Source organism: Gouania willdenowi, chromosome 1 (assembly GCF_900634775.1).
Source record: "Gouania willdenowi chromosome 1, fGouWil2.1, whole genome shotgun sequence".
Lineage (NCBI taxonomy): Eukaryota > Metazoa > Chordata > Actinopteri > Blenniiformes > Gobiesocidae > Gouania > Gouania willdenowi.
The window spans coordinates 20,091,397-20,112,138 of NC_041044.1; the positions used below are offsets into that span (position 1 = coordinate 20,091,397).

General features: G+C 38.0%; 1 protein-coding gene across 1 annotated transcript; it reads right to left on the reverse strand.

Annotated features, from left to right (window-relative positions):
* Positions 1–200: 200 nt before the first annotated feature.
* Positions 201–3,119, reverse strand: lsm6 (LSM6 homolog, U6 small nuclear RNA and mRNA degradation associated). The gene is made up of 4 exons (XM_028450920.1): positions 3,054–3,119; positions 2,617–2,715; positions 2,426–2,539; positions 201–406 (listed from the first exon to the last, which is right to left on the reverse strand). Exons 2-4 carry the CDS (start codon positions 2,708–2,710, stop codon positions 372–374), a joined length of 243 nt encoding a protein of 80 aa, XP_028306721.1. The 5' UTR covers positions 2,711–2,715; positions 3,054–3,119; the 3' UTR covers positions 201–371.
* Between the last annotated feature and the right edge of the window lie 17,623 nt (positions 3,120–20,742).

Genomic DNA, 20,742 nt, shown 5'->3' on the forward strand with positions numbered 1-20,742 from the left:
AGAGACACGTTTGATTAAAACTCCCCAATCATTTATTCAACTTCCAAATCCCACTGGCACTGGGAAAGTCTGATGGATACTACTGTATTTAAAATGTAAGCCATGAGAACAACGCATAGATGATGGAAATATTACAGATTCTGCTTCAATTATCTCCAACCAACAACCCTTTTTTTTTTTCTTATTTGTTTATTTTTTGTGATAACATGTTTCAAAAAAAAAAAAAAAGACACTAATGTAGATGCTTGAATTTCACTTTTACAAAACAGGCATTTCAGAAGACTTCAGGTCTAACAGAGGTACAAATGCAACACAAATTCTTTGAAATATCAATCGCATAAAAAAATGGAGAAAAAACAAAGAATTCTTCACTATACTTTCCTCTTCTGGGTGCTGATGTACAAAACTGGAAAACACACAGAGAAAAGGATTCAGCCATGAATTGCATTTCATTTCCAAAAGTGATGCAATGACTAAACATTATCATCATCATCATCAAACACCAAATCCAAAACCTTAGTGAACTAATGACTAATGTAGAACTGATTTTAATGGGCCTTGTAAACTTTTTATTACTGTATTTCACACAAAATGACACTTGAGGCACAAATTATTTAAAAAATCATCTGGAACTTAATCTCATTTTTCAATTATATTTTATCAGCCCATGACAAATATGATCTGGAACTTAATCTGGACATTCCACATTAACCCTTTATTTGGCAGATTTTCTTACAATACGTTTTTATAAGAATACTTTTAAAGGCTGTCACTTTAATTGGGTTGATATAAACTCCATCGGTCTTTAGTTCAACTAAACTTTAAGAATATTACTAAATCAGCTTTTGAGGCAGTTTATTTGTTTTTAAACTCTTAGTTAATGTGCTAATCCAATTCATACATTCACATCGCAACCTTAATGGGGAAAAATAAATTGTCTACTTTTGCATTTGTAAAATTTTTATTTAAATGTATTTTTATGGTTTTAAAGATTATTTATTTACAGTGATTATGAAAACACACAAGAAATACTGAAGAAAATTCTGTAAAACATTCTGAACAAAGCGTTATTTCTCAGCTTTTTAAATGGACCACATATAGTTGGCCTCTCAGAGTTATGATAGTATTAATTTTTTAGCCCTGCTTGACGTGACACCTGAATAATCGAAAGTTAAAGGTGAACCATTTTCATTACGATAGATGTGGCTTTTATAAAGTGTTATTTAAACCAAAACTACTATTAAAACATTGAGATATTTTCAAAATATACAGCAAAGGTCTATAATCTACACCAGGGGTGTACAAATTCTTTTCAATGAAGGGCCAAAAAATGATCGCGATAGAGGGCCAAAACTAAACATTCATGTTGCAGTGCATGAAATTAAATATGCCAATAACATAACTGTGCATAACAAACACTTAAAGTAATTTGAAATTAAATAACACTTTTCTTTATTGTGTTTCATGGTCAAAAATTATGAGATAAAAAAAAAAGAAGAGAAAAAAAAAATCACTGTACTGTATTCCATTATTTTTTTATATATTTTTAAAAATATCAAAAATTAACAATTTCAAATATGGACAACAAGCCAAAACTAATCACGTGCGGGCCAACTGTGGTCCGCGGTCCCCAAATTGGACGGCCCTGATCTAGACCTCTCTCTCATAGATGTTTAGTTCTATTTGTTCTCTATATTTGAGTGTACAAATGCAAGGACAAAGGACAAAATGTGCCAGGTTAAGATTTATGTTATTTATATTGCTGATATATCATTTGCAAAGGATTGAGTTTATTGGTGTCCAGTTCCAACAAATATATGAGCAATCACATTTATCTAACAACTGACTGATTATGTACCTTATTTTGGAGGGAAAAGTTAGTTTTAGGTTTAATCACAGGCTAACTGTCATTAAATACGCTCAATACTCTCATATTGAGTATTAGGTTTTTTTTTTTAGCACATAAGCACTGTGAACACTTTCTTACTACACTGATACTACACTACTATAATGCATTGCACTATTTTAGTATTGTATTTGTAACTAACATGTTTTTATTGTTTATTTTATTGTTTTTACTAACAAGCGTTCTGGCATCTGTGTAGCTGCTGAATACTTTTATTAATTTCCCTCAGGATTAATAAAGTATCTATTTATTTATCTACTACACTTACTGTATTTAACATCTGATATTTAGGTCCAAGAAAATGTTTACCAAAATAAGAGCGTCAGGAACCACTATCTGTTTTAAAGTAATTAATTTCTTTTTGGATGTATTGTGGTACTTAAAAGTATTTATTATTACTAAAATGTATTTACATTTTAAATTGATTGTTTTAAGTGAGCTCAATGTGACTTTTTTTTTTTTTTTTACTTAATTGATAGAAGTAATTTGGGTGGAAACACCCAAGTTGCCATGTCTTACCATTATTACCCCGTAGAAAGGCATCTCCGTACTTATTCTTGAGCTGCCCATTGACATACTCCTCTGTCTGCTCAATGGCGATGTTCATGTAACCATCCAGACAGGCCAGCACACCTACAAGCACAGCAAGTTAATAATAACACCACCACAGCAGGATTGAACTGGAACAAATCAAAGGTAAACAACATCACCTCTGTAATCCACTCCAGAGTTTAGTTTGACCACCACTGGTCTCCCGATGATTTGCTTCAAGAAGTCGCTCGGTGTTTGCTTTCTCAGGCTCATTTTGACTGCGATGTGACACACAAACACAGACAATGATCACAATAATGTCAGACTGGTTGACTGCATGATAAAAAAAAAAAAAAAAAAGCTAACTATGTAAACGATACATTAGTATTAGTGTTCAGGCGTCAGCGTAAACAACCAGAGTTAGCATTATGTTGTCAGCTACATAGAGCTAACTGCTAACACGCTACTCTAAAAAGAGCCTGTATTGAAGCTATATAACAAGAAAGGGTTATTATTTATACATTTACTATATGAGAGATAAATACTCGCAGCCGAATACACAGGCAGTGTTTAATTTGAGTAAAGTAAAATAAATGTTTGAACGCATTTCTCTTACCTAACGTCGTTTGTTAAACGCTGGTATTGAGCATGAGATAGAATGGACCAATCAGAGGCGGCTAATGTACGGTGGCTGAGCGAGGACAAAAAATTATAAAAAGCGATTCCATCTGGATCAACTTAAAATGACAACAAAGAATTTTTACCGACAGTTAAAATATTATTTACGTTAAAATGAATAGAAACCCGACTCTCTAATCAGTATCAGCTACAAATGGGCACTTTTAATACCACAATAAACCTTATTCAGATAAACAAAGAAAAATGCTGCCCTTTTCCACTACATTTCTTTTTTGGGTTCTGAAAAATCATTCTTCATTTTAATTGCATATTCCACTTATTTAATGCAGCTATTTCATTACATTTGCGGAAGTTATTTTGTGATCTTTGTCACAGTTTGCTGGCTTTTAATTGTGATAATAATACAAATAATTCACTGCAAAACTAGAGCACCAGATATTCTCAGTTATCTAGATAAGTCTGATAATGTTACCATGATTGGAAGAAATGTACAATCCTCCATTAATAACAATACAGTTTGTCCAAATCTGGGCACGCCCAGTTTTTGTCTTAATTTCTGTTCTTTTTTTTCTGGAACAATTGCGATGGAATGCACAATCCAAATCCAATAAAAGTCGGTGGAGAAATTGAGAAACAAACTCTATATAACCAAGTCAAATTACATAAATATCGGTCAATTATGAACCAAAATATGAACTTTTTAAAATTTGCCAATGATGAGATAGGGATTTTTTGATTTGTTAAACTGAAGTTGAATGGAATCTTCCATAACGAAAGTTCTATCTTATTGTCAAAATCCATTCATACCTTTTGACGTAATCCTACTAACATGTGAATCATACATTAACACCCCTAAGGTAAGCAGTAAACAATACGATCTTTGCTTCACGCCGAGAAGAAGTGTGTTGGTCGCCCAAATAGTCTTTTTTATAGAGAATTTGCATGTTCTCCTCACTTAATAAAGCATGTTTATCGCCACATTAAAACACAATGCAGACTTTGAAGTAGTAATGTTACAATAGATATATAGATGATAGATAGAGTTAATTGCAGCCACCTTGGGCTCCTTGCTTACACAGAGGGTTAACCATCTGCTTTCTATGTTAAATGTTGTGGCTTTAATTTATTCTTGGTCCACATCTTTCCATGTGAAGTTTGAATGATAACTCTAAGCATGCTTGGGGGTTCCATTTTGCTTTACATTGACATTCCAAAGGCATGTAAACTAATTGAAGTCTCTGAAAAAAAAAAAAAAAAAATCAAAAGACTGTAAATATACTTATATTTTCTGCATCTGCGTACTGGCCCTGTATTATAAAAAAAAAGATTAAAAAAAAAAATAGGCCTCTAAAATATATGCTTTCATTTGTCTTGAGTATGGATTCACAACTGTGAAAAGTCTGATCTTATAGGTACAGAAGATACTGTAGAGGGGTTTTGGTTACAAAGAGATGAATGTCCAAATTAATTCAAATACAATGCCAGTATAAATTAGTGTTTGTTTGTGTTTTGTGAGGATATGCTGTATAATCTGGTAGGTAATGACAGGAAAATATTTCTTAGGGCAAATATTGTTTAAATACAAAAAAAAATACTTTTTTGTTTCTCAATTCATTGCTCATTTCATCATTCAAAAGTGTTTATAAGATCAAATGTTAATCTGGAGGTAAAAGGAAAAAAAGGGGGGTGTAAAAAGTGTGGGTGTGGTGGGGGGCCGGGAGGTGGGGGGAGAAAAAATGTTAATCTTGATTAAAAAAAATGTAGTCATTGTTATCCATATGATTCAACTACATTACAACAAATAAAAATAAACTTTATTATTAAATTAGCAATGCGACCCTTCTAAAAATTGGGGATATCATATGTACAGTATGTCTGTCTCCCTTGAGTTTCATTCTATATATTTATTCAAATGCTGTCCCCAAAGTCTCAGTTAATCCACAATTTAGTGTTTTTTTTTTTTTTTTTAAATTATTAATTTTATAGATTCTTGAGTTTGAGTTTTTTTTTAATACCTTTTGGAAATGTTTGATCAAATTCAGGCACAATATTTACGCTAAAAACTACAATCCACACATTAGCATCACTATAGAACTAATCTAACTTTTCCGATATTTCACTAAAATAAAAAGCTAAGATAATTGGAAACAGACATTCAATTTATCTTTGTTCAGATAAAAAACATTTCAATACAGAAGCATTCTTGTGTTATTGTAAAAAAAAAAAATTCCAAATGTAAATACACAGAAATATTGTGTGGTGAGGGTGGTCCATGCTGTGAAATATCAAGGTCAAGAGGTTTTAGGTACATTTTCTGTGTAAAAAAAAAAAAAAAAAAAGAAAAAGTAAAAAGTAAGAGAAAATCTGTCATCTGATAAAACTGTGGTTGTAGGGTGCATGACCCAAACACTGCACATCTTTGGAGGTACATGAAAAATAGTGTGTGTGGGGGAAATAGGGATGAAACGGTTGGAGTGAGAGATGAGAGAACGAAGGGAATGAAAGGAGGGGAGGATGTACCAGTGTGTTAAAAGGGGGGGTTGTGAAAGGTGGAATCATAAAGTACTTCTTGTGTGTCTAGACAGGTTGCTTGTTAGCAGGGCATTGCTAGCCCTGTGGAGGCTAGAGGTTAATTTGGTATCTGCTGCTGTGTTAAACTAAGGTCAGTACTACAAGTCCTTAAGTCATAAACAAGAGTGGTTAAGAGCCATGTATACACCTAGGCACTGGTTAATGAATATTTAATGAAGTGGGCTTTTTTTTCTTCTTCTTTTTTTTAATCATGTCCCCTTTTTCCTTTCACGATGCTTGCTTTGGAGACAGTTTTTTGGGGGGGAAAAAAACTGTTTTTGTTGGCTCAAAAATGACCTTTGCACCTAAATTAGCCCATGTGTCATCATCATGACACATGGGACAACTATTGAATAAAAATTTAATTATAATAAAAGATAATTACATGTGGTCCATCAAAGCATGAGAAAAAAATAAAAACATTTCAGATAACCTCGATTAGAACCCTGCATTTGGTTTTGGCATTCAGAAGATGATTAAGGAAGAAATTTGGAAGAAAAAGGACATGTTTTAGAGTTGGCACCCACTGCTCAAATTTTCCTGGAAATTGACTAATTACGTATACATTATACACATATAACACTGTGGAAAAGGAGGGTTTAGAGATTCCACCAAAGCGTTGTGACGCCCTTAATCAAACAGATTATAAAGGGAAGCAGATCAGTGATTTTGTCACCACCAGCACGATACATTTCTTTGAAATCAACGGTTGATAATACGGTGGTTTAACTTGTTTCAAAAAAAAAAATTTATATATATATATATTAGCACTAGTGCAGTGCCCATAGGAAGTATGTATTGCTATTGAAAAGTGGGAGGTTAAGTAGCTTTTTAATGGATGGACAAATGAGGTTGTGTTTTACGGTAGGACGCCTGGGACATGTGTAGAGTGATAACTATTGTGTTTTCATATATTTTGGCTTTTAGCAAGGACACTGTAGGGAGTTGAACCCTATCTATTCTGATTCTAGTTTGTTGTCCTCGCGGATCCAGATCTCCTCAGACCGGAACAGACTTTGTCCGGACTCGTTTAGTGTCATTAATCCACAACAGTCAGTTTAGATGTACTGGAATTTGTAAAGCATTTATGAAACAATTTATTAACGGTATCATTGTAGTCCAAACAAATCCGACGTCACACACCCTTGAACCGAGCAGCAGCCATGTTGAAACTTTCAGGTGAAATTCTCAAGAGATGTTTGAGGAACACACACACACACACACACACACACACGCACACACACACACACACACAGACACACACACACACACGCACACACACACACACACACACACACACACACACACACACACACACACACACACACACAGACAGAGATTCCTTGCTTTTAAAGAGGTAGGACTGATGACATCATCACTATAGAGGTAGGACTGATGACATCAACACTGTAGAGGTAGGACTGATGACATCATCACTGTAGAGGTAGGATTGATGACATCATCATTGTTGATGTTGGACTGATGACATCATCACTGTTGAGGTAGGACTGATGACATCATCATTGTTGAGGTAGGACTGATGACATCATCACTGTAGAGGTAGGATTGATGACATCATCATTGTTGAGGTAGGACTGATGACATCATCATTGTTGAGGTAGGACTGATGACATCATCACTGTAGAGGTAGGACTGATGACATCATCACTGTAGAGGTAGGACTGATGACATCATCACTGTAGAGGTAGGATTGATGACATCATCATTGTTGATGTAGGACTGATGACATCATCACTGTTTCGGTAGGACTGATGACATCATCATTGTTGAGGTAGGACTGATGACATCATCACTGTTGAAGGTAGGACTGATGGCATCATCATTGTTGAGGTAGGACTGATGACCTTGTCACTGTAGAGGTAGGACTGATGACATCATCATTGTTGATGTAGGACTGATGACATCATCACTGTTGAAGGTAGGACTGATGGCATCATCATTGTTGAGGTAGGACTGATGACCTTGTCACTGTAGAGGTAGGACTGATGACATCATCACTGTAGGACTGATGATGTCACCGCTGTTGAGGTAGGACTGATGACATCATCACTGTTGATGTAGGATTGATGACATCATCATTGTTGATGTAGGACTGATGACATCATCACTGTTGAGGTAGGACTGATGACATCATTGTTGAGGTAGGACTGATGACCTTGTCACTGTAGAGGTAGAACTGATGACATCACTGTGAAGGTAGGACTGATGACATCATCACTGTAGGACTGATGATGTCACCGCTGTTGAGGTAGGACTGATGACATCATCACTGTTGAGGTAGGACTGATGACATCATCACTGTAGAGGGGGGACTGATGATGTGACTGTGGTAGCTCTGCCCCGGTGGACAATCTTATGAAATAATTTATTATCGGTATCATTGCAGTCCAAACAAGTCCGACATTGCACACCCTTGAACCAAGCAGCAGCCATGTTGAAAGTGTCATGGCAGTCTGATCCTGATCCGCAGACATATTTGAGGAACACACACACTCACACACACACACACACAGACATACAGAGATTCCTTGCTTTATAGAAAGATACTGTTTCTAAAATCTTTCAGCTTTTTCTCACATAATATAAGGTTTTACTGTTCATCTATGTAAACTTGCCAGCAACATACAAAATGTAAGTGAAACTCACCATCCAAGCTCTGGGGTAAACGTGTTTTGCCAGCAACAGATTTAAAACCCTTCAACAATCTATCATAGGTCGCTTGAAATAGGGGTTAATGGTGAACATTGACACTGTGTTTTCAAATTACAAATGACCTCCCATCCAATTTTAGCACAAATTACAAGTCAGACCTGGTCAGTGGTCACATATCTAAATGGCTTTACATTATTTTCTCAAAAAGAGAGAAAAAAAACACGTAGGAGTACGTTTGTCAAATGCCAAGGCATTTTGCATGCATGTATTAGGTTTCTATTACAGCAGGTAAGTGCACAAGCATTGGTCAACAACATCATGTTTAGCTTAAAACTGGATTTTAGGATAAATCGACTCAAGTATATTTGAGAGGAGAACATGGCAGGTCCAGTAATCATTAAATGCTTTGTTAGGTAAGACATTTTACAATGCTGTTTTCAAGATTTAAAAAAAAAAACATGTCTTTGCTTCTATTTATTAATGAACCAATTAACGGCAGCCTTTAAGAAAACTTGTTTTAAAATTTCAATGATCTACAATGACATGTTTCTAACCAGTTATCCATAGCTGTTTGATGTTTGCTATAATGGTTATTGATAGAATTAATTTACTCCAGGAGACTTTATAACTCTTAGAGCAACTAGTACATTTATACCTTACTGTTAAATGTATCCGCAGTCTATTACAAATTCACCATTTCAATCACTTATGATTCAAAACATATTTGGTCATGGACAGGGGATGAATTTTTCTGACCAGTGACTCAGGTGGGCGACCGTGGCTCAAGTGGTAGTGGGTCGTCTTCTGATCGAGGAGTTGGGGGTTCGATCCCAGTACCTGACTATGTATCGAAGTGTCCTTGGGCAAGACACTAGCGCCTTGCATGGCAGTCCTGTCCTACTGGTGTGTGAATGTGAGAGTGATTGGGTGAATGAGCTGATATGTAAAGCGCTTTGAGACTGCTTCAGTGTGGTGATAAAGCGCTATATAAAATCAAGTCCATTTACCAAGACTGGTCTGCCAGAAAGCCTAACAGCAGTGCTGTCAATTGATAGACAAATCCTGTCTCCATTTCTAGACCCTTTGACCCCAAGGGATAGGCCAGTAAAATAGAAAGATTATGGTGACGGTACCTGCTATTGTAGATGGGAAATGGGAGACTGGACAAGAGACTCCAGTTGAGTCAAAAATAAGGAGTTTGGGAGGGGGGGCATTTTTCTTGTATCCTAAAGCAATATTCACTGTGTACGGGGAGTGGGGAGTGGGGGGGGGGGTGAAGCCATGGGTAGATTGTTCAAGATGAGAAGAAAATCTAGACTCCACTGACCCCGCTGAAACCCAGTTTTCAGGTCATGATTGACATGGGAAGATAATGGAAAAGCTTTGGGGGAGATTCAAATAAGAAAAAAGGGAATGGTTGATGGAATATTTCTGTTTTTGCTTTGGTTTGATTCTCCACTGCGTTGGGGTAATTGTTTGGAAGTGATTACGAACCATTTTCTGATCAGAAAGGTGTGAGGGAATAAATCCTGTTTGCATTGTTTGATGCTTGAATGCCTTGCTTTAAAAGTAATAAGGGTGGGTTTTAAATGGCTGTCATGTTCAGATCTAACAAATATGACACTTTGGTCATTCACTTGTGCAGTAAACAAAGGCATGCATCAAAACAGGCCGTCAGCGTTGTCCTCAGCGCTTGCGAAAGACTAAACAGAGACATTCAGGGAAGCAATTCTTCCGGGTAGCCATCCCTCAGGGGTTAGTCCTGAGACCATCACAAATCAGCTACAGCCCTGGAACCATGTCCTCTCCCTAAGGAGTGTCACTAGGCAGACAGACAGTCATCCTGTGCTGTGTAGCTCTGGCACAGCCAGCCAGTACACATCTCTCCTGAGATGCTCCTTGGTAGGAAGAAAACTCAATGGAGCTTAGGCTCTGGGCCCAACTTGTTTCCGTCTGTTGGTCTGCTTCTCTGTTTGACACTCTCTCATGTCACCTTATCCCCTCTGCTTCCATGGAGCATCTCAATCCACAGCATAGAGGGAACACTTTTTGAAACTCCATAATCAGGTTACATTTTTCTGACAGCTCCAAAAGAAGAAAAAACTAATTCTATATACCACATAGCTGATGAAAGTGTAAAAAGATTTGTTTAACCCTTTAACTCCTGTAATACAGTTTTTTTTATTCTCATTTTGTCTATAAAATGGTCTGTACATGTCATACAAGGAAGTGTTTTTACCCTGTTTTCCATAACACTCAAGACTTCTAATAACATGCGTTCATTACATGTTCTACCAGTGTGATATCATTTTAAAATAGATTTTTTGAGATTTAGTAGGAAAAAAAAAAACAATAAAAGTTCACATGAATAACAGATCTTTCACAAATATATAAAATTTGGAATGTATAAAACTATTTACAATTAAAAAAAAAAAAAAGGTTTTCCTAGTTTCTAATTGTGCAAAAATAGAAAAATAGATTTGATATAAATGCAGTTCTATTCTCTTTAATCGACAGTTATTTTTGCTTCATATTTTATGGTTGGTTTTTGCTTACATTTTCCAAAAACAAAATTAACACAAGCATTAACAGATTCACTTGTTCAATCAGTTTGTCACACAACCCCATCCCACCAAGTTGTCAAAAGGACACTGTAGTGGTTTTGCTTGATAGATGGTGAATGGTGCTTATACAAGGAGCCACTCCAATGTGCTCATAAATATGCATTGTGACATTTCAAACAAAGCCGCTCGTCCTCTCTTTCCTGATGAGCGCTGCCTGCATACTATAACATATTTCCATACTGTCACACCTTGTGTTTCATAGCCAATCTCTCTGTTCATCAACTTGGCAGATAACCTCTAGATGCTGACAAATGATCTGTGGGATAGCACGAGGGCTCCATTGTATGCACAGGCAGGTAGTGTCTTCCTCATTGTCATGGCGATCTAAGCAATTAATGAAAAATTGTTATCATCTCATGATAAATGTCTTGTATGTCTATCTCAAATAAATCTAACATTTTGTGTTTTTATTTTCTTTGCTTTTTTTTTTTCTAATATTGATATCATCAGATCACAATATATCTCGAGTAAAAATAAAAATACAAATCTGAGTCATTATATAAGAGCAGCAGTATGTTCAGCGCCCAGCTTAGCACTAAGAACATGGTAGCCCTGTTTTTTCCAAACACCACATTGTTTTAGAAAGGAATAAATATCCAAGGCAGCCAGAAGCAGTTCCTTTCAAATCCCACACACATACGTATCTCTATCTGCTGCTTCTTGTGCATGTCTTCTCCCTCTCTCTTTCTCTAACACACACACTCTCTCTCTCACTCTCTCTCTCTGTCATTTGACCGGCAGTACTTCCTGCCACTGAGGACCCATGACTCAACAGCCAGAATACAGGAATATTAGTTTGCCCACCCTTTTGAATATTCATAGGAAGAAGACGACTGAAACTTAGACCCATCCATCTCAGGCATCTGAAAATGGAAGCACAAATGTGTGTGTGTGTGTGTGTAAATGGGGTTACAGCAAGTGAGAGATATCTAAAGGGGAGCTGTGGGAGATATGGTGAGTGGGATTGTTTGACACTAATTTCTTTATTTCTTTCACAGGAGTGCCATGTTACAAGAAAAAATTCCTGAGGCGCGCCAATGGCCTGATAAATCTGCCTCTCTCTCTCTCTCTCTCTCTCTCTCTCTCTCTCTCTCTCTCTCTCTCTCTCTCTCTCTCACTTTCTTTTTCTCTCTCAATTTGTCTCAGTGGAATGTCAGCTGGCAAGTTCCCAGACACAGAGAACCTCTTCTCACAATGCACCAGACAAGATCCCGTGTTGGAGCTAACAGCACGGAGACTAGCATGGATGAATTGCCACGTGCCTTATCTATTTCTCTTTCTGTCGGACCATCTGAGGTCTTTACTCCTTCAGTGGCCTCTAAAGGCCACTTCCTTGCAGAGCTGACGGTTAACCTAAATGGCTGAGCGGGTGACATTGACTGAATGCAGGTGCCACCATGAGGAAACCTGTGATATGACACAGATTCCGTGCCAACCCGCCTTACTCCGTGTGACCTCTGGTGTGAACAGAAATTGTTCTGTTTGGTGTCGTCGCGGCGGCACAATCTCCCACATAGCTCGGTCCAGGTGGTGGAATGGCAGAGTGGGAGAACAGACCATGTTTGTGTGAAGATGTAACAACTAAGTCTCTCTCTTTTTCTTTCTCGCTCCTCCCCCCCCCCCCCCCCCCCCCCCCCCCCTGTCCCCATCTCTCTTCCAACAGGGGGGTTGGAGCGCTCTTTGTACTCCATTTAAAGGTTGAAGGTTAGCAAACACCAAGATGCCCTCACATCTGTACCTCTAAATGAGTCCTTATTCATGAATGTGGTTTTTTTTGTTTTGTTATTACAGTAAATAAGACTAACATAAGATATTTCTGCAAGCTTTTTCATTGGTGCTTATACTGCACACCTGTCTTGCATTTGTTAAATGTGATTTGTGATTCAGACAACACTGCCACCTTCTTAGATTACTGTTAATGCACACTATATGAAATGAAAATGGAGGGGGGAAAAAAGGCAAACCAGTTCCAAAACGGCAAACAACTAATATGTGTTAAAGGGGTTCGAGTTACAGCATGACAGTTGGCATTATTCTGGAAAACTGCATGTGCCAAGCTCAGCATGGCTGGTTTTAATATTTTAATGTGTTTCATTACAACCTCATGTGCCAGATAGCCTTTATGACGTCCATACAATTGTCTGCAAATGAACAAGATTACATGACAAGCCCTGAATGACAGCGCTACCCACTGCTGCCTACCCCAGCCACTTATCTGATGGTAGCCTAGCAACAGATCCATGACCTGGCTTTGACCTCCACCTGATAAGGTCAGCACCTGAAGGCTCTCCCATTGGAGGACTGACTGAGGGAGAGGTGGAGCTTTGGGATGCAGGGAGACAAAGGACTTGCAGTGCAAGGGCAGCCTTCTCTGCATATACTGTAGTCGCTTCCTGCTGGCAATAATATGCTCTAACAAAGGCATACTGAACCTCTTTACCAGGATACATTAAGAGCGTGGTGTATTTATGTCTGTGCATGCACCAGAGTAAATAATATGAAATCCCCACGGCAAATTTTGCCCAATACCTCTATTTTTTATAGTCAGCTCAATCCAATATGCATAAGAGGAGAGAAAAAAAAACAGCAATTAACTGATCCAGTCCTTTGTGTGGACAAATACAAGACACATTATGGAGGAGGTGCTGATTGAAATATTAACTGTCCACAGCAGCCCCACCTTCCCTTGATGATCTTTTTCCCTGTTATTTGTGCACATGCCCCCCATTCAAACCCTCTGCTAGTTTAGCAGCAGTAATATGGAAGTTAATCCAAATTGTGACAATATCCTATTAGAGCACAGCAATAAAAACCAAGCTGACACTAGCAACACATTAAGAGATGCCCAAAAATGTGCAGCATGTTCCATTACAATACAAAGCAACATTAATCAGTGGGGGTCCTATTGCAAAAAACTAACTGGCAGTTCACTTTACAAAGGCAAGCCTGACGCTGCAGTAGAGAGAACCAATGGTTTAATAAGCACTTTAAATGGTTTAGAAGTCATTGGAATTTGGCAAAGACATATTAGTAGCCTATCACTTTTCAAAGGTCAGATTGGAATATACCAAGTAATTTAGATTGTGGTGATAGTGTCGACTGAACAATATTCAGATTTCTTTTTCTTTTCTTTTATTATCTTTCACTTTTATTAAGAAGAAAGTCATTGTTGAGATTAAACACTTTTCTGTAACAATTCTATGTCCAAGATGGCAGCAGCTCAATAACAGTAATACATTTGCAGAAATAGCAAGTGTGTTTCATACAGAAGACAAGACAAGCATTGATTTCAGACCAGATTTACCAGACCTGCTAGTGACTATTAAAAAGAAGAAAATGAGCACAAATCAAATGGTAACTGTAGAAGGAAGGAGAAATCTGCCATTTGGTGACTGAAAACTTCCCAAAAAGTCCAATTTACTGAGTTTACAGTTGTTTTTGTTTTTGATTGCACAAAAAGAGGGACAAGAAACTAAAGGAATAAAAATAAAAATCCTGACTATAGGGTCAAACAATTGGAGAAGTTCTAGAAATCAAGATTAATCTATCAGATTAATGTATGTAATACATGTTCTCAGATATTTATAAACTGAGATGAAATAATAAATGAAGAATCGATAGTTATTTTAATATACATGTCAGTCTATATAAGAAGATATCCAAATATTTAATAATCATAAATTGGGATGCAACAGTGTTTTTGTTGGTGTGAAAGACCAACCAACATGACTAAACAACAAGAATTGAGTATGTGGTTTATAGTTTGTGACAAACTTTAATGCTACACTGGACAGTGGTCTGTACTGTACATGTTTGTTTGTTTGTTTGTTTATTATGGATCCCCATTAGCTTCAGCAAATAGCGAGAAGCGATTCTTCCTGAGTTTCGCAGTTTTTCCACTGTGACAGTACATTGTACACATTGATATTCTGTTCACATTATGCAAAACATTCCATAACATATATCATATCCACAATAACTACAAACAACTTTACATAAATAAACAACAAATAAAAACAAAGAGAGGGAAAAAAAAAGAAACAAACAATCATAAAGGCTCTGTCTGATTTTCAGCACCTAAAAAATAATCAAGGTTACATAAAAAAAAGGCCCAGAGTCCTATCAGTATTGTTCATAAAATGTCCAAAATGACAGGACTTGTTCCAGGCATGCTAATCAAATATGAGATACAGTATGTATGTTGATAAGTATGTGTGGGTCTAATTAAACATAGTTTATATATATATTTTTTGTATAACTATATTATAAGATATAATTAATTGTATTTATTAACATCAAATGGTGTACATATTTTTGGATGTGTGTAGGTATAGGAATATTTGATATGTATGTGATTGCATAAAATGAATTAAATGTCACATGCATGAAAAATAAATAAATAAACAAAGAGTTAAACCCCAGTTTTAGCTTTAGCCACTTTCACTAACTGAGAGACGTTATGTGTGCCAGTTGTCTGTAGTTTTGCTGCTACTAGTATAATTAGTCTGTATGTCAGGTACGACATTGAAATGACTTTTGTCCCTCAGTGGAACGTCCTTTACTTCCCTCCAGAGCTTTGTGAGACCTCTGCCCTAGTTCGCCCTGGGCAACCTAGGCTCTTCTTCCTCCTCTCTCACTCTTGTGTGTGCATGTGTTTGTGTGCATGTGTGTGTGTGCATGTGTGTGTGTGTGCATGTGTGTGTGTGCATGTGTGTGTGAACTTTCTTCTTACTGCAGGAAAACAGTTGAAGGTCAAAGGGCAGGAAGTTGGCCACATGCCTCTGTCAAATCAAAGAAAGGAAGCAATACAAAGAACATGTCGTATAGTGATATAAAAAAAAAAAAGAAAAGAAAATACTTAAAGTGTTTGTTTTGTTTCAATATGATGGTGTAGTTTGTAGAGTTTTAAGGTTGTAGACTTCATGCCCTCTACACTGTCTGATGTTTTTTCCACTGTAGACAGTTTATTGAACTTTGTAATTGTCTGTTTATCTTATCTGATGACTTTATGCCTGATCAGGCTCAGGGTTTCCTGGGATCACTGGAATGGAGGTCCCTCCACTGGTATTTGCTGGAGGCGACAACCCTGTTCGCGCCATGCATAAGTGTGCCAAGCGAGGACGCGAGCATAGAAGGCCAGAGGGCAAAAAGTGAGTGAACCACCTGCTTCTGTCACACTGTCAGGATGAAGGCAGATGAGAGCAAATAGGGTGAAGTGTGTGCGTATGTGTGTGTTTATGTATTAGGGATGGGCTGTGGAAATTGTGTAGGAGCGGGGGACAGGTGGCATGCCGGACAGGGCTGGCACAAGCCACCCCAGGATTTATCACTCAATGACAGTCACGACTGGGCAGGGGACAGATGTTTCTGTTTACCTCAGGGCAACATCATCTGGTTAGCCCAGCCAGCATAGCCTGCATGGGACGGAACCAAGAACAATGAAGAGGGGGAGACAAGTATATGAAGAAAGTAGACTATTCTCACCTTGCCCTAAAGGCACATAGGAAGTTGTTGAATGTTTCCCGGAACACTTAGAACCCCTTTTGGCTGCATTAAAACCATAAATTATTCTTCTGTACTTGCTATATCCTGAACAGGGTCACAGGGGGTCTATCTGAGCTCACATTGAGCATACGTTCAAGGTACACAACCCCCAGTCTGTCACAGGGCCAGATAAATACATTCACACTTCCATTCACTGCAGATATAGATACTACATACCACCTGACATAGATGTTTAGGGACTGTGGGAGAAAGCCGTGGTACTTGGAGAACGCATGTAAGCTCAGTGAAAACTCAAAAAGGTCTCAGTTGCTCTTCCCAGTAATCATACACATGCTGGTGCTGGTTACATCAAGTTGTGTCACTTCAATTAAGCAATATCACACGAGAGGGAGTGCTGTTGTGCTGAAATATCAGCCCTGCTATTTCAGCACAACAGCATGACCAGTTCTACAGCCACATTTTATTAGTTAACAGTAATAAGTGACAAGAGATTGTGATTTGTTTGTTCACAAAAAACTAAAATAGTGGAGATCACACTGCAGGCATACAGTATATGACCCAAATCTGATCTTTTTGCCCATATATCTGATCTGTTAAAGACAATCTGAACAGCACAATTTAGATTTTTTCAAATCCGACCCAGGTCACTTTCATATGTGGTCCAAAATCCGATTTTTCGCAATGCGACTGCCGTGTGGACAGCCGAGCCACTTTCTATCCGACTTCCACGTCATCGTATCCAAACAGTTCATTGTAAAGATGTAGCAGCTATCACACTGCCAACGGCTAGAGCGATAAACCTGGCTCTATTATTTTTCTCTTTAAGTTATGTAGTGCTGACTTCTGTTGGAAAGAACATTTCTCAGCGGGACACACAGTTCTACACTGGACGCCTCCATATTTACCTCCGTAAACACCATGGGGTCATGAGTCACCTTAGGACCTCTTCTGCGTATGCTCGTCACTTCAGTGTCGCATTTCGTTCATACTCCAAACTGATTGAAGACGCATTTAATATGTAATATGAACGATCACACACACAAAAAATCTGAATTGTGCATTAAGACCAGCAGTGTGAACGTAGTGACAGTGTATTGTGGTGTGTAGCCTAGGATGTATCGGTAATTAAAGGTGCAGTCCGTGACTTTCAGATCCCTCTCTCCCCCTCACTCCCCGCTGCTCTCTTGCCCTGCCTCCAAACTTCCCAAAGTCTAACAAGTTAACGTTAGCCAGACAGCAACATCACAGAAATATAACATGCTCTGTTAAAAGCTTATTACTGCAGCGCTTCTCTCTTTCAATGTGCACACACCTCAGCAACAGAAGCAGCAACAACACAGTGTCACTTACAGCAGCCCACACGGAGGCTGCTGCGCGCACACGAACAACACATGCACTACAGAGTTGTAGTGTAACAATTACAAATCAAACATAGTGTAAATTAAGCAGCAGTAATTACCTTTCAAGCAGAAAAGTCACCAATTCCATCATCTACTCCTCCAGACCATACACAGGGCAGAGCCTGTGAGCAAGAGCTGTCAGACAGTCCATCAAACACAATCCTGGCTCTGATTGGTTCTTTTTGCTCGGTCGCGGTGCATTCTGGCAGCAGGAGCAGCAGGGGGGACTCAATGAGTCTGTTTTTTTCACACAAACTACTAGTTTCATCTAAAGCTGTCCTTACATAGTGACAGCTTTAGCAAAAATGACAAAAAGTCACTTTTATAAGAGTTGCAGACTGCACCTTTAACAGGACTTTGATCATCTATACAGCAGAGTGATATCAGAATCAGAATCAGATATCAGATATGATCCGTAAAGAGTCCCAGTATGTTGTTACTCTATATCAACACTCTTGGAATGTCTGTCGTCCAATCAAATCCCTTGATCAAAACTAACTGTTATATAATAAATGTTTTAAATCAAATGCAACAATGATGACATATGATTATACACTCAATTATCAAAGCAGGGAACCAACTCCATCTAGGAATGGTATCTGATATAAACTGTGTATTAACTTATTCAGCTTTGACATTCATCCACAAATGCACTCAGTGTTCAGAAAACACTTTTCTGCAGCACCATAAGATGGACAAATATTTTCCTGCAGAGAAACTTGAGAGGTTGTTGCAGTCAAAATAGCCAGAGCACCCACTCCTGCTGCAATAAGGAACGACCTTTAGGTTCAACCCTGAGTGAGGTCATGTCACTGTTGCCATGGTTACTATCAGCAGACTGTCCTAGTGCTTGCATTACCTCAGCTGCCTGGCATTGTCAGGGTCAGGGAACAGGCTGTGACCTCCCCATGGTGAGCGAACTCATCAGAGAACAAAAACACCATGAAGAGGCACTGGGATCCTAATAAGGCTTAAAGATACTGTACATTTCTAGTGCAAATAGTGTCTGCCTTAGCTTCAGCAGATAGCTATAGAATTAGACTGATTACACCTGCAGATAGTATTCACAAAAACAAGTCGGATGCATCAAATAACTGATTGCAAAATAATACAACAGTTTGAGTTATTGCACAATACACACTAAGTAAGCGATTTAAAGCAGTAACTGCTTCTACCGCCATTATTTTTTTCAAGTTTCTAACTTTTTTCTATGTATTGTGTGCGATGATGACACCAGATGCAACTTCTAAATTGAAATATTGTCAGTGTTGAACAATAAAGGTCTAATAATAACTCTGTTGTGGTATATTGGACTATTTGAAATATATTTACACACAAGACATTTGAAATTATTGAAAGTTCATTCATCTTCAGAGACTCTATCCCAGCAATGATTCCCAATTAGCAGCGTATGTAACCCCAGGGTTATGCGATCAGATCGCCGGAATAATGTCAAAAGTATCCAGACATTTTTTTCCCAGGATATTAAATTATTAGAAATATTTTTTTATATTTTTTAGTAGGTTATACAATGTCCTACAACTGGTTCATCATTGTTGATGATAAACTGTGCCATGATATTTATAAAAATCAATGGATTTTGCTAAAACCTTAATATTAACGTCAACACTAGCAGGTATTTTGATAGCATAAACTCCAAGTCACTGTTCCTCTTGGAAGGATGCAATCCTTCAGGTTGAACACATATTATTCAACTATGCTAACGTATAGCATATGCTGTTTTTTTATTGGGGAAAAGTCTTGTGTATGTGACGTAAACCAATGCAAGATACAAACTTGGCCCAGCACACCTTAATTAACAATCAATAGGACGATTTGAAAAGGTTCTGTTAGTACAATCATGGCTACCACCTTTATTTCTTCTTTTTTTTATTTGGACATACAGTATTTGTAAACTCTCCAACATGTATACAGTTTACTGTAAATACAATTACAGTAAAGTAAAGTATATTAACAAATGTGTGATACATGCACCTGCAGAAGCAGATGAAGGGGGAAAAAAGCTAGTAATTTGCTCAAAAACACATACTGTACCTCCATTGAAACATCTCAGTGAAATGCTGTAATTTCCATTATCACTATCCTCTATGCAGCTGATAATTCCTAACGGTGTGTCCTAATCGTTTTGTGCAGGAGATGCAATAAAGAAATCGCTCTTCGCTATTTGTGGACCATTTTCGTCCACTCTCCTCATGATAGGCTTCATTTAATCATGTTGTTCTGTTTCCTAATTAGCAGAAATGCAAAGTGTCTTTGTCACCTGTAGACAGCCAAGAGGGCTAATTTGGGCTTTTCACTAATTGCCACGGTAACAAGCCTCCTGCGCCTCCGCCGGGGGTGGAAGGCATGTCAAGAGGAGGACTGGAGGATGGAGGGATGAAGACACAGCTCTCCTCACACACGGCCGAGGTGTGAAAGAACGCGGCAGGCCAACAGAACACAGCCTGGAGGAGTCCAACAGCAGGGAGTGGGGGACAGCCTGCCTGTGAAAAAGCCCCAACACCCAGCTGAGAGAGAAGACGACTCTGCTCTGCCCAGTTCTGCTCTTTTAGTCTAGATAAGAAGATGACTAAATTGGATTGGTAACTGTTGGACATTTTCTCACACTGACAACTGTTTTTTGGCCACATCCGACTTCACACAGGTTCCTACATGATATTCCAGTTTTTTACAATAGCCCCTGTTGACATATTCTGAGAATACACCAATGGGCAGAAATACGATTAACAACTTGACAAAGCCTGAAACTATAATAAACGTCTGTAAAGAGACTGGTTATAGATACTGTTAATATACAGTGCTGTGAAAAAGTGCCAGTGACGTGCAGTCAGGGTACCCAAGGGTGAATTGATATTTTGATTATTTGCTTTAA